At 48.2% G+C, this 14,005-nt stretch overlaps 1 protein-coding gene across 7 annotated transcripts in view; it reads left to right on the top strand.

Moving 5' to 3' along the window:
* The window catches only part of LOC144817722 (homeobox protein not2-like), a 1,386,394-nt gene that overhangs the window by 1,349,593 nt on the left and 22,796 nt on the right, over positions 1-14,005 (top strand). The window contains exon 1 of one of the 7 annotated variants that reach the window (XM_078674484.1): positions 721-1,030. The exons of the other annotated variants lie outside the window; for them this stretch is intronic. Coding sequence (XP_078530610.1) covers positions 721-1,030 — 310 coding nt within the window. Of the gene's footprint in view, positions 1-720; positions 1,031-14,005 lie in introns of those variants that run through there. 7 annotated transcript variants of the gene reach the window in all.

Genomic DNA, 14,005 nt, shown 5'->3' with positions numbered 1-14,005 from the left:
GCAGCACCGCCACAGGCCACTTTACCACAGCACTGCATCCCAGCCTCAGTGCAGCCTAGAGCCTGCTGCACGCGCGCACCCTCGGCTCACAGGCACTGCCGCGTCCACGGATCTTCACTGGCCCGCTACAGGCCACTGCACAACAGCCTCAGTGCAGCCTCCCGCCAGCTGCACGCGCGCACCCTCAGCTCACTGCGGCGCCTTACCGAGTGGAGACCGCACTGCCCTGAGCCCAGACCGCACTGCACTCATCCATTCCCGCTCCTTAGACCCCACTGCATTACAAACAGCAGACTTGCACAACTTACCCCATCCATCCCAGCCCCACTGCACGCTCAGGCTCCCCTGCAGCGCCGACCCGCACTGCCCGCCCCTAGCTCCGTTCCCTAGCTCCGTTCTACCGCTATAACTTATACCGTGCACTGCAACTACCAGTGCCCCAGGCATTGAACTGCATACCTAACCTCCACTGCATCCACAGACCGGCCACTGCACGCCAGACTCCAGTGCTCCCAAGACCTCGCAGTATTCCACAGACCGGCCACTGCACGCCAGACTCCAGTGCTCCCAAGACCTCGCAGTATTCCACAGACCGGCCACTGCACGCCAGACTCCAGTGCCCCCTCACCCAGCTCTTGCACTCCTCCTAACCCCCAGGTCTGGCGCTGCACCTTACACCCTGGCACCCATAGCTCACTGAAGGCCGGCTCAATGCTGCAGATGCTGCAGGGCGCAGCCTTCCCGGGCTTCAGCCACCTGTGGACAGACTCCGACCCCCCGAGGGCGACCCCGGAACTGCCCCCTAAGAGCTGCTTCAACATCGACTCCATCCTGGCCACGCGGCCGCCTCGTGTCCCAGCAGATGGCGCCCCCTGGCAGTCGGCAGCTGCCCCGGTTCCCTACGGGGCTGTACCCTACTACCCCGGTCTGTACCTGTACAGGAGCGCGGGGTTCCCGAGCCTGGCAGCGGACGAGCAGCCGGACACCCCGCAGGGAGGATACCCCTGCACGGACCCGAGGTGTATGCAAGGTAAGAGGGGCACTGCCCGGCGCCAAGGGTCACTGGAAGGATGCGCTGCCGAGGTGGGTTATTGCCAGAGGGCACTGCTAGGACGAGTCACAGGAAGGTGGGCACTGCCCAGGGTTACAGCCAGGACGAGTCACAGGAAGGAGGGCACAGCCCAGGGTTACTGCCAGAGGGCTCTGCCAGGACGAGCCACGGTAAGGAGGGCACTGCCCAGGGCTACTGCCAGAGGGCACTGCCAGGGTGAGTCACAGGAAGGTGGGCACTGCCCAGGGTTACAGCCAGGACGAGTTACAGGAAGGAGGGCACTGCCCAGGGTTACTGCCAGAGGGCACTGCCAGGACGAGCCACGGTAAGGAGGGCACTGCCCAGGGCTACTGCCAGAGGGCACTGCCAGGGTGAGTCACAGGAAGGAGGGCACTGCCCAGGGTTACTGCCAGAGGGCACTGCCAGGACGAGCCACGGTAAGGAGGGCACTGCCCAGGGCTACTGCCAGAGGGCACTGCCAGGGTGAGTCACAGGAAGGAGGGCACTGCCCAGGGTTACTGCCAGAGGGCACTGCCAGGACGAGCCACGGTAAGGAGGGCACGGCCCAGGGTTACTGCCAGAGGGCACTGCCAGGGTGAGTCACAGGAAGGAGGGCACTGCCCAGGGTTACTGCCAGAGGGCACTGCCAGGACGAGCCACGGTAAGGAGGGCACTGCCCAGGGTTACTGCCAGAGGGCACTGCCAGGGTGAGTCACAGGAAGGAGGGCACTGCCCAGGGTTACTGCCAGAGGGCACTGCCAGGACGAGCCACGGTAAGGAGGGCACTGCCCAGGGTTACTGCCAGAGGGCACTGCCAGGGTGAGTCACAGGAAGGAGGGCACTGCCCAGGGTTACTGCCAGAGGGCACTGCCATTGACGAGATGGGTCACTGCCTAGGGATACTTCCAGGGGGCAAAGCCAGAGATTACTGAAACAGGGTACTGCCAGGACGAGTCACAGGAAGGTGGGCACTGCCACTGGTCACTGAAAGGATACACTGCCAAGATGGGTAATTGCTTGGATTACTGCCAGAGGGCACTGCCAAGGGTCACTGAAGGATGTACTGCCGAGATGGGTGACTGCTTAGGGTTACTGCCAGAGGGCACTGCCAAGGGCCACTGAAGGATACACTGTCGAGATGGGTGACTGCTTAGGGTTACCGCCAGAGGGCGCAGTCTCTTCCCCCTAAATATCCATACGGCACTGTGCTGTACTCTTCAGAAATAACCAATCTGTACTCTGTCCCTCAGAAATACCCAGGGCGCACCCTACTGTTTACAAATACCCAGGGTCTACTCTGCTCTTCACAAATAACCATGGTGTACTCTACCCAGGGTGTACTCTGCTCTCTACAAATACCCAGGGCATACGCTGCTCTTCCTAAATACTCAGGGCATACTCTGCTCTTCACAACTAGCCAGGGCCTACTCTATTCTTCACAAATACCCAAGGTGTACTCTGCTCTTCTCAAATACTCAGGGCATACTCTGCTCCTCACAAATACCCAGGGTGTACTCTGCTCTTCTCGAATACTCAGGGCATGCTCTACTCTTCTCAAATATCCAGGGCGTATTCTGCTCTTCCCAAATACTCAGGGCATGCTCTGCTCTTCTCAAATACCCAGAGTGTACTCTGCTCTTACAAATACTCAGGGCATGCTCTGCTCTTCTCAAATACACAGGGTGTACTCTCCTCTTCCCAAATACTCAGGGCATACTCTGCTCTTCTGAAATACCCATAGTGTACTCTGCTCTTACAAATACTCAGGGCATGCCCTGCTCTTCTCAAATACACAGGGTGTACTCTGCTCTTCCCAAATACTCAGGGCATGCTCCGCTCTTCTCATATACCCAGTGTGTACTCTGCTCTTCCCAAATACTCAGGCCATGCTCTGCTCTTCTCAAATACCCAGGGTGTACTCTGCTCTTCCCAAATACTCAGGGCATACTCTGCTCTTCTCAGATACACAGGGCGTACTCTGCTCTTCCCAAATACTCAGGGCATACTCTGCTCTTCTCAAATACCCAGGATGTACTTTGCTCGTCCCAAATACTCAGGGCATACTCTGCTCTTCACAAATACCCAGGGTGTGCTCTGCTCTTCCCAAATACTCAGGGCATGCTCTGCTCTACTCAAATACTCAGGGCATGCTCTGCTCTTCTCAAATACCCAGGGTGAACTCTGCTCTTCCCAAATACTCAGGGCATGCTCTGCTCTACTCAAATACTCAGGGCCTGCTCTGCTCAAATACCCAGGGTATACTCTCCTCTTCGCAAATACTCAGGGCATACTCTGCTCTTCTCAAATACACAGGGTGTACTCTGCTCTTCCCAAGTACTCATGGCATGCTCTGCGCTTCTCAAATACTCAGGGTGTACTCTGCTCATCCCAAATACTCAGGGCATGCTCTGCTCTTCTCAAATACACAGGGTGTATTTGAGAAGAGCTCTTCACAAATACCCAGGGTGTGCTCTGCTCTTCACAAATACCCAGGGTGTACTCCGCTCTTCCCAAATACTCAGGGCATACTCTGCTCTTCTCAAATACCCAGGGTGTACTCTGCTTCTTTCCAAATACTCAGGGCATGCTCTGCTCTACTCAAATACTCAGGGCATGCTCTGCTCTTCTCAAATACCCAGGGTGAACTCTGCTCTTCCCAAATACTCAGGGCATGCTCTGCTCTACTCAAATACTCATGGCATGCTCTGCTCAAATACCCAGGGTGTACTCTCCTCTTCCCAAATACTCAGGGCATACTCTGCTCTTCTCAAATACACAGGGTGTACTCTGCTCTTCCCAAGTACTCATGGCATGCTCTGCTCTTCTCAAATACCCAGAGTGTACACTGCTCTTCCCAAATACTCAGGGCATGCTCTGCTCTTCTCAAATACCCAGGGTGTACTCTGCTCTTCCCAAATACTCAGGGCGTACTCTGCTTTTCCCAAATACCCAAGGCATACTCTGCTCTTCTCAAATACCCAGGATGTACTTTGCTCTTCCCAAATACTCAGGGCGTACTCTGCTCTTCACAAATACCAAAGGTGTCCTCTGCTCTTCCAAAATACTCAGGGCATACACTGCTCTTCTCAAATACCCAGGGTGTACTCTGCTCTTCCCAAATACTCAGGGCATTCTCTGCTCTTCTCAAGTACATAGGGTGTACTCTGCTCTTCCCAAATACTCAGGGCATGCCCTGCTCTTCTCAAATACCCAGTGTGCACTCTGCTCTTCCCAAATACTCAAGGCATGCTCTGCTCTTCTCAAATAACCAAGGTGTACTCTGCTCTTCCCAAATACTCAGGGCATGCTCTGCTCAAATACCCAGGGTGTACTCTCCTCTTCCCAAATACTCAGGGCATACTCTGCTCTTCACGAATACCCAGGGCGTGCTCTGCTCTTCACAAATACCCAGGGCGTACTCTGCTCATCACAAATACCCAAAGTGTACTCTGCTCTTCCCAAATACTCAGGGCATACTCTGTTCTTCTCAAATACTCAGGGCATACTCTGCTCTTCACAAATACCCAGGGTGCACTTGGCTCTTCACAAATACCCAGGGTGTACTCTGCTCTTCACAGATACCCACGGTGTACTCAGCCCAGGTTGTACTCTGCTCTTTACGGATACCCAGGGTGTACTCTTCTCTTCACAAATACCCAGGGCCTTCTCTGCTCTTCACAAATACCCAGGGCGTACTCTAGTCTTCACAAATGCCCAAGGTGTACTCTGCTCTTCCCAATTACTCAGGGCATACTCTGCTCTTCTCAAATACCCAGGGTGTACTCTTCCCAGGGTGTACTCTGCTCTTCACAATTACCCAGGGAGTACTCTGCTTTTCACAAATACCCAGGGTTTACTCTGCCCAGCGTGTACACTGCTCTTAACAAATACCCACGGTGTATTCTGCTTTTCACAAATACCCAGGGTGTACTCTCCCCAGCGTGTACTCTGCTTTTCACAAATACCCTGGGCATACTCTGCTCTTCACAAATACCCAGGGCGTACTCTGCTCATTACAAATACCCAGGACGTACTCTGCTCTTCACAAATACTCAGGGTGTCCCCTGCTCTTAACAAATACCAAGGGTATACTCTGCTCTTCACAAATAACCATGGTGTACTCCACCCAGGGTGTACTCTGCTCTTCACAAATAACCATGGTGTACTCTACCCAGGGCATACTCTGCTCTTCACAAATACCCAGGGTGTACTCTGATCTTCACAAATACCCAGGGTGAACTCTGCCCCTCATTAATACCCAGGGCTAACTCTGCTATTCACAAATAACTAAGGCCGGGAAAGAATTCCGCTCCACCTTCATAGTTCGCGGAGTTTTGCCAATTGTGCTCGGAGCGCAGAGTTCCACAAAACTCCGCGAAGTGACAATGAGCGGAGTGTTTTCTCTCAAGCGTCTCACCAACGTTAACTTGGTGAGTGCTTGCGAGAAAAAATCGCTTGCTAGACCTCCCCCGCAAGATTTCTCAAGAAGGGCGGTCACAGCAGGTCACGCCCGCTAGTGTTGAAAAATCTTCCGCTCACGATGTGGTTGCTTTCGCTCCAGTAGAATATCTACTTGAACGGCAGAAAGCAGCAGTGCCTTCTGGCGTGACCCGTAGTGTACTTCGCTCTGATTTTTCAGCGTGGGACACACTCCTGACACTAAAAATCAGTGCGAGCAACGCAATTTAACAGACTCCGCTGCTGGCGGAACTCCGCAGAGCACAGAGCAAATAGCCAAGATGTACCCTGCTGCTCAGAAATAGCCAGGGTGTACTATTCCTCACTAATAGCCGGAGTGCATGGTAGCCCTCAGAAATGTCCCTGGTGTACTCTTTTCTTCAGGAATACTCTGTGGCTACTCCCAGCATTAGAGCACAAACATATGTTAACATGGGGATAATATATGCTCAAACTGAGTTCACCCCTATTTGCTCGTCCTTTCCAACCAGGAGCAGTCACTCCACTTTTGAGCGTGAAGACTGTATCTTGTTACTGCACAGTTCACTTTTCATCAGTCCCTATGAACAAACCAGCAAAATTAGTGCAAAACCGTTATACCCTTTTTTCCCAAATGTAAAGTTTTGACATAATACAGTATGTGAGGAAATCTGCTACCTTTCTGGTACATTGTGCTAAAAAAGCATGCTTATGTACGAAATTTCATCTCCGATCCACAGAAGAGGGTGCAAGGGTGGGGAATTCCTATCTTATCTCGCAATAATGAACATATTTTTGAAAAGATATTCTGCATTTTGGAATCTTATATCCATGAAGTTCAGAGAAAGCATGTTTCGTGCACGTGAGTGTGCGGGCATGCTCTCCCGCAATAATGGACGCACGTTGCACAATAATCATTCATGTGATCAAAAGTTACCACAGGAAAAAAAACTTTTTTATAGATAGGGAAAAATATAGTAAGAAAGGTAATCGATTATGGTCCCATAACAATACAAGGTGGTCCTAATGGTATTAATAAACCAAAGCTGGCCATATGGCCAAAACCCCAAGATTGGAAAATATCTATAGGATAAAGTACCTCCTGCTGTACATTATAAGGATATTGCAAGCCACCGCGAAGTTCAGTGAATATATAGCAGAATGAGGCAATTTGTAAGGACATGAAATTCCGTGGTAACTTGTAATACCCATTTCAATTAGATCAATTAGATCATTTTGATTGTTTTTATTCATGTATATCAAAACATTTGTATAGGATGCATTTCTTGCGTTGTCCTTTTAAAATCCGGCATTGGGCATTTTATTCCTTATAATACATGGTTACACCATCAACCTATTGATAAACCGTTTAAATTCTTGGTGTCTTGCCCTTTTTTATGAAAAAAGTAGTAAGTTTACACTCAGGAAGATTAGAAGTAGAATCTGTATTCCGAAATTAAACAATAATCAGTTAGTAATTTCTTGTAAAAAGATATTGAAAATAAATAAATATAAGTCAGATTTAAAAATTGCAGTAGCTGAAACCGTTGAATAAAGGAATTATAAAGAGATGCTTTTCTACAGGGATTGTAGGCTAATCACACTACAAATAATGATGTACTGTGGTCCTACAGTGCTATCTGGTGGTCGTAACATGAAAGCAACACTTGAAATTATTCTCAAAGGGAAATCAAATATACACAAAAACACCTACTATCAAATATTCTGCAAATGTCGACCCGTTTCAAATTCATGAACCCATCCACAGTCACCCACCACATATCGTAGAACTGGTTTAATGTATACCTCTAACTCCAGTCGCAGCAAAATTAGGGCAGATGCTTGATAGGCGGGGGTTCGCCGATGGCTTTCATCATTGTCAGTGAATTTCTGTGAACAGAAACATTGGGGTATCCTTCAAATAGATGTGAAATTAGGAAATGTGCTGCCAAATAAACAAGATATAACACATAGGAAGAGTGTGTCCCTGAAGGACATCTTGGTCCACAGTCACTATATTGATAGACCTATGAAAAAGGCAGAAATCACTGGCTTCTATCCCTGCACTGAATTTCTAAATATTTATATGTATATATATATTACCTACTGGCGGTCGCCAGTAGGTAGTTATAGTTAAAACCTAGTTTTCCATAGGGAAATCCGCAACATTCTATTTTGAATAACTTTGGCACCGGTGGACGAATCTTCGTGAATGTCTCCAAGAAAATGGCCTGCTCCGTTCCGCTCATTCCCTGAAAGTTTGTGGGTGATTCGTGAAGCAGGGGCCGAGAAAAGCGGGGTCCCAAAACGTGTTACACCAAATTTGGCAAAAAGGTAGAGTTCGGTTCGCAGATCACGCTTTTTGTTAAATGGTGTAAATCCGTTCAGTAGTTCCTGAGAAAATCATAAGTAAAATCATAAGTATATCTATAGGAGCTTACTGTAAGCTTACTGTACTCTGTACCTTCCCGAGCACGAGCTGAATGCTAATTCGCTGTCAACACTCTAAACCAGGAAGTTTTGGCAGCCATCTTGTGCCTCGGTAGAACCGAGGCACAAGAAAGCAGAGAAACAAACGTGGAAATCGCAAAAAGGGGGCAGGGTAGAAACACCCTGACCCCCTAGGCCTGCTCAGGGGGTTCCACAAGGACCCCCAAGGCCCAAACATTTTGTATTTTATTTTTTTAAATCGCGAACTCCACGAAAAACAAACAAACCCGGGTCTGGTTTTTTTATAAATTAGCCCCCGGAGGGATCAAATCCCGGGGGCAAAATGATTTAAAAAGTATGGGGGGGTCCCATACCCCCCACACTGCCCCGGGGACCGCCACCCCCGGGGCAAAGTAATTGTGACTGCAGGGGGAGAGCCCCCCTGCAGCCCCGGGGCCACCACCCCCCGGGGCTTTAATATTAGTGATGGGGGGCCTCTAAGGCCCCCCGAGCCCCGGGGACCGCCACCCACCGGGGCTTACTTCTAGGAATGCGGGGTGGGGGCTCATGGCCCCGGGGATGGGGTCCCCGGGGCCAGAAGTGGCCCGGGAGGGGGGCCACGCGGCTCCCCTCCCCAAAAAAAAATAATTTAAAAAAAGGCCGGCCCCGGGGGATGGAATCCCCGAGGCTTTAAGGGGGGCATGGTAAATAAATAATTAATTACCGGTACTATTTTTCAGGATACTCATACAAATAGATAGCTCAATAAATAAGAGTCAAGATACGAGGTAGCTAGAGTTGACAGGCTTTAATTAAGCATAAAGGACTGGAACAGGACAGCCTGTACGGGGATGGGATGGCAGCTGCCTGGGGCAGGGACAAAGGAGCGCTAACTTTTAATAACAGTGGACAAGTATATATAGTTAAAACATTTACATGGCATTCAATACAGTAGGCGTAGCAGTAGGCGGAGTTTGTAGCAGTCACGAAAGATAAGGGCAGAAATGATGTAACAAGAAGGCGTGTACAGGGCGTATACATAGACATGTGATGCAAACGTAACAGAATATGTCATAAGGGGGCGGAAACATGGAGGGGGCTACCTGAGGAGCTGGGACCTCTAACCTAGTGGTGCGCGCAAACTGACAATGACGTGTTACTAGGGAGAACTGGGGGGCTATGACTTCTGCGCTAGAAGAGGAGACTAAAGTCTGGAGTGTCAGAGCGACATGTACCTAAGCATATCTAGTATCTAGTGTTTAGAGAACATGTTGATAGAATCCAAAAGTTATCAGGGCAAAGGCTAACAGACATTAAGGCTGGTGCATACATAATCCTACATGTAGTGCGTGTGCGAGGAATATTCTATGAATATTAATACAGTATTTCTCTTTCATGGAGACATAAAGGCTAGACCATGACGGAAACTATTGATGCGATTCAGTAGCTTAGGAATGCAGAGAAGGAGGGCTGGACTGATAACTAGAAACATAACATACTCTTGGCAGACTGGGAGGCAGAGCCAGGCCGAGCCGGGCACTGCGAGGCATGAAAGTAAGCTAAGGGTCAGGGATACAGGTGGGGGCTGTATCGCTCCTCGGAGAGGGTTCAGGAGACAGGAGCTGAATCTGAGTCCGGGCCCTTTTGAGGCCTAGAAACGGGGATAATTCAATGAATTAACGTGCACACTGTAAAACGCGGCAACGTAGCTTTACATAGGCCTAATATTCGTTGTATTCACGAAAACTGGAAACTGGCATACTAGAGATGGACACAACTGTAATTGCGTCTTTAATCGATCAGAAAGAAATACATGCATATCGATCATGCACATATGACGTATCATGGGGAACGCGTAGGCACATATAACATGGCAAAATTTACTTTTCCACATTCCCTCCTTGTTCCCTACGTTTCCATCAGGAAACATCTATATTCATGATACCATCTATCATTTCATACAGCATCATTTGCTCGTCTCGAATTGTCTTGGAACGGGACTTAGGACTAGGAATACAAGAGGTAGCACAAATGTCGCAAATCGCAGGGCCACATTGTATACAGAGGCAGCAACTGAATATGATCATTACTGCAATACCTAGGAATGACAATACTTTCCATCCCCAGGCAGATATGATACTCCAGAGCCAACCGGACCATGTCCAGGTGCCTGGATTCTGGTGTAACTGATGGGCAATTTTATGAAGTCTGGTTATAGCGGAATAAACAGACGGCGCGTTATTAGGAATGAAAATGCAGCAACTAGATCCGATGACTCTACATGCTCCTCCTCTATCGGCCAGTATGACGTCAAGAACGAGACGATTCTGGAGCACGACAAATCTCATAGCAGATTGCTCTTCAGTTAAGTTACCTAGAGCAGAAGTAGTCTCATTCACTACTGCTTCAAGGGTCCTGGTTAACCTACGGATTAGCTTACTATTCTGGATAGGTCCTATAAAGAAGAAGAAACCTTTATTGAAGTCTTGATATTGTTCTAGAGCAGTTTCAGTTTGATCGACAATTGGGGACTCGATCTCCCTTCTATGTCTGACGTGTACTAGATGTGTGTTTCTGTGATAATCAGATGGGGCTAGAAAAACTGGTGGCAGTAGGAAGGCAATGTAACATGTTCCCTCCCAATCGAGGGGCAGACGAACATATGCGGTCTGACCACAAACAAAATAAGAATGACGTGAGGCTTTGAAAATAGATTTCCCACTGTCACTATACTCGACAGTAGTAGTACAATCACTATGTCCTACATGTATGGAACCATTTTTTCTGACACATAATTCACCTTTGACTGGTAGTACTGAAATAGCAGGTAAGTCTGGAGTAGTATCAGACTGAACATTCAGGACCATAAAATTCGAAGAATAATTACCTAAATTATAAACTTCATTTTCTAGATCTAACCCTGTTCTATGGGGGAGACCTTGCTTGTCTGGAAAACATGTTCTATTCAGAAGGGACATATCATTGGAAGATGACGTTAACATGGACCATGCTCCACATGAACCATTATGTGAAAACGGATAAGGAAAGAGTGGCAGAACTCCCTTCGGTGTCTGGAAAGGGGGGAGTCGACCACACACCCAACAATTAGTAGCATTGCTGGTCTGGTGTGAATAGTGTAACATTCTGATGAATGTATTATTGCGCATAGCAAGACGATAGGATAACTCGTGAGGAGGCAGATCACTAAACGTGTGCTCTACTGTAGCATTAGAAAACTTATTTACATGAGAAATTGGAAAACATAAATGCAATGCATAACTTGTGCAGGTAACCATCAAACTTAGAAACAATAGAAAACTTAGAAAAACGATACATCGGATAGAGTTTTGACTAACTCTCTCACTATGGGGGTCTATCTCATACATGTCAGATACCTGTCTAACCGTTTCACCCGAGGGGGACTTAGACAATTAAACTGGCTGACTTATTTTACTAGACCGGAGTTTTAACTTATACTCCTGCTGCGGAGTTTTCTCTAACAGAGGAACTTTCAGTTCTGGATTGAAATTAATGTCTGATTTAGAGTCTGGTTTCAGGCAGTCTTTAGAAATGGAACGGTCTTTGGAATTGTCATTAAACAAAGACTTTTTCCGGATTCCATGAAATTTCTTGATATGCGACAGGTGGACCCAACCCTTGCGGCCTTCCAACTTCACGGCCGTACGGGTGGTCAGAAGGACTAGTCTCGGTTCCTTCCAACGAGGCTCCAGCGGACTTGAACGATCAAAGTTCCGTATGAGTACTAAATCACCGGGAATGACCTCGTGCGGTTTCACTTCAGTATTGTCTGGAAATGCAGCGGCAACCTGTGAACGACAAGAGTGTAGGGCAGACATCAAGGAAGCTAGGTAATCTGTCAACATATTACTGGAAACATCTGTAATACTGCGGGGTCTAGGTGTACCCCACATATTTGGGGGGCGGCCGAATACGACCTCATAAGGGGACAGACCTGATCTGGAGTGTGCAACCATTCGCATGAAGAATAAAGCGACTGGCAGGGCTACTAGCCAGTCTACACCTTTCTCTTTACATGTCTTAGCAATACGGATTTTCAGAGTCTGATTATGTCTCTCTACGAGACCGGCTGCTTCAGGATGGCGCACACAATGGAACTTCCACTGGTACCCTAACAAAAGGGAAACATGTTTCATTAGCTCAGATGAGAATGGCTGGCCGTTATCAGAATACACGACCCTAGGGAGTCCATAACGGGGGAAGAATTCACGAACCAACTGCTTGGCAGTGGTCGCTGCTGTGTAGTCTGGAACTGGATATGCTTCTGTCCACCTGGACAAAGCGCATACAACTACAAGGACATACTTGAAACCTCGACATCGCTCCATCTGAATATAATCCATCTGGAGGACTTCAAAAGGGTGGTCAGGAGGCTGGAATCCACCTTGTTCCACCGGGACACTTTTACCTGGATTGAACTGACAACATATCATACAAGTACGGACTTTCTGCTTGGCTGCAGCTCGTAAGTGCTTGTTAAACCAAAGGTTCTGGATACTGTCTAACATAGCTTTTTCTCCTAGATGTGCTGGACTATGTGCGGTATTGATAATGACTTGAACCATAGAGTCGGGGAGAAACCATGTGGCTTTTCCCTTCGTCACCCATCCCTGATCTGTCTGGACCCCTCCTTGTTCAGACCATTTCTTGATTTCTTCGGGAGTAGCATGTAACTGTATGTCTATGACATCTTGTGTAGGGTCCTTAACTGTCATACAAGTAGTCTGTTCTGGAGTGAATGTCGGTGTCTTGTTAACTGGAATGTCTAGTGTCTGAGCTGTAAGCTTGGCTGTTCGATCTGCTAGATCATTACCTTGGGAAATAATATCAGTAACTTTCGTATGTGCCTTGCACTTCATGATAGCGATAGCTGTCGGTAAATGTATTGCATCTAACAGAGCTTGAATGAGGAGACCATGCTGAATCTTGGTTCCATGAGAAGTCATGAAACCTCTCTCCTGCCAGAGCACTCCGAAGTCGTGTACAACTCCGAATGCGTAACGTGAATCTGTATATATGTTTACTTTCAAGTCCTTGGCATGTATGCAGGCTTGGGTCAGAGCAACTAGCTCTGCTGCTTGAGCAGACAGGGTGTCAATACGGTGAGTTTCTATAACTTCGGTGTCAGTAGTCACTGCATACGCGGCTACTAGTTCTCCTGTACCAGTTCTCATACATGAACCGTCCACATAAAGTGTCAGGTCGGGATCAGGTAAGGCAATGTCTGTCAGGTCTTGTCTTGGCTTAGTCATAGTGTTAATAACTTCCACACAGTCATGTGTGGCAGGATTTGAGGTAACTGACGGTAACAGTGTATCAGGATTTAGAACGTTGCAGCGTCTGATTTCTATGTGTGGCTGGAACAGTGTCAGTTCATAACCTGTTAAACGTGCAATTGTCAAGTGCTGAGTCTGTGTTCGGTTTAAAAGAACTTCCACGGAGTGTGGAACTTGTACTGTCAGGGAGTGTCCTAATACTATGGAATCACTTTGTCTGATAGCTAGAGCTGTGGCTGCAACTGACTTGAGGCACGCAGGCAGAGCCTGGGCTACTGGATCTAACGTGCTTGAAAAATAAGCACAAGGCTTGTACTGTCCTGCTTGATCTTGTGTGAGAACAGATAATGCAGTACCATCACGTTCTGTGACAAAAAGTGTAAAAGGCTTACTGTAGTTCGGTGTAGCTAGAACAGGTGCTTGGCATAAGGCTTTCTTTAATTCATTAAAACTAAGTGTATGTTCCTGGGTCCAAGGGAGGACAGTCGATACGGCTGCCTCCTGTGTCGTTAACTGTATCAGTGGCTTGGCTAGAAATGCATACTGAGGAATCCATTGTCTGCAGTAAGAAGTGAGGCCAATAAAGGCACGTACCTCCTTCTGTGTCTTGGGCTGTGGAAGACTCGCTATTAACTGGATACGGTCTGGTGTCAACTGCCTACCCCACTTGGACAGTAAGTGGCCTAAGTAGATCACTTGCTGGACACAGAATTGAAGCTTCGAAGGGGACACCTTGTGCCCCATCTCGGCTAGGAAATACAGAACTGTAAGT

This window comes from Lissotriton helveticus, chromosome 2_1 (assembly GCF_964261635.1).
Source record: "Lissotriton helveticus chromosome 2_1, aLisHel1.1, whole genome shotgun sequence".
NCBI classification, from domain to species: domain Eukaryota; kingdom Metazoa; phylum Chordata; class Amphibia; order Caudata; family Salamandridae; genus Lissotriton; species Lissotriton helveticus.
This window is presented reverse-complemented; position numbering and strand designations above follow the sequence as displayed.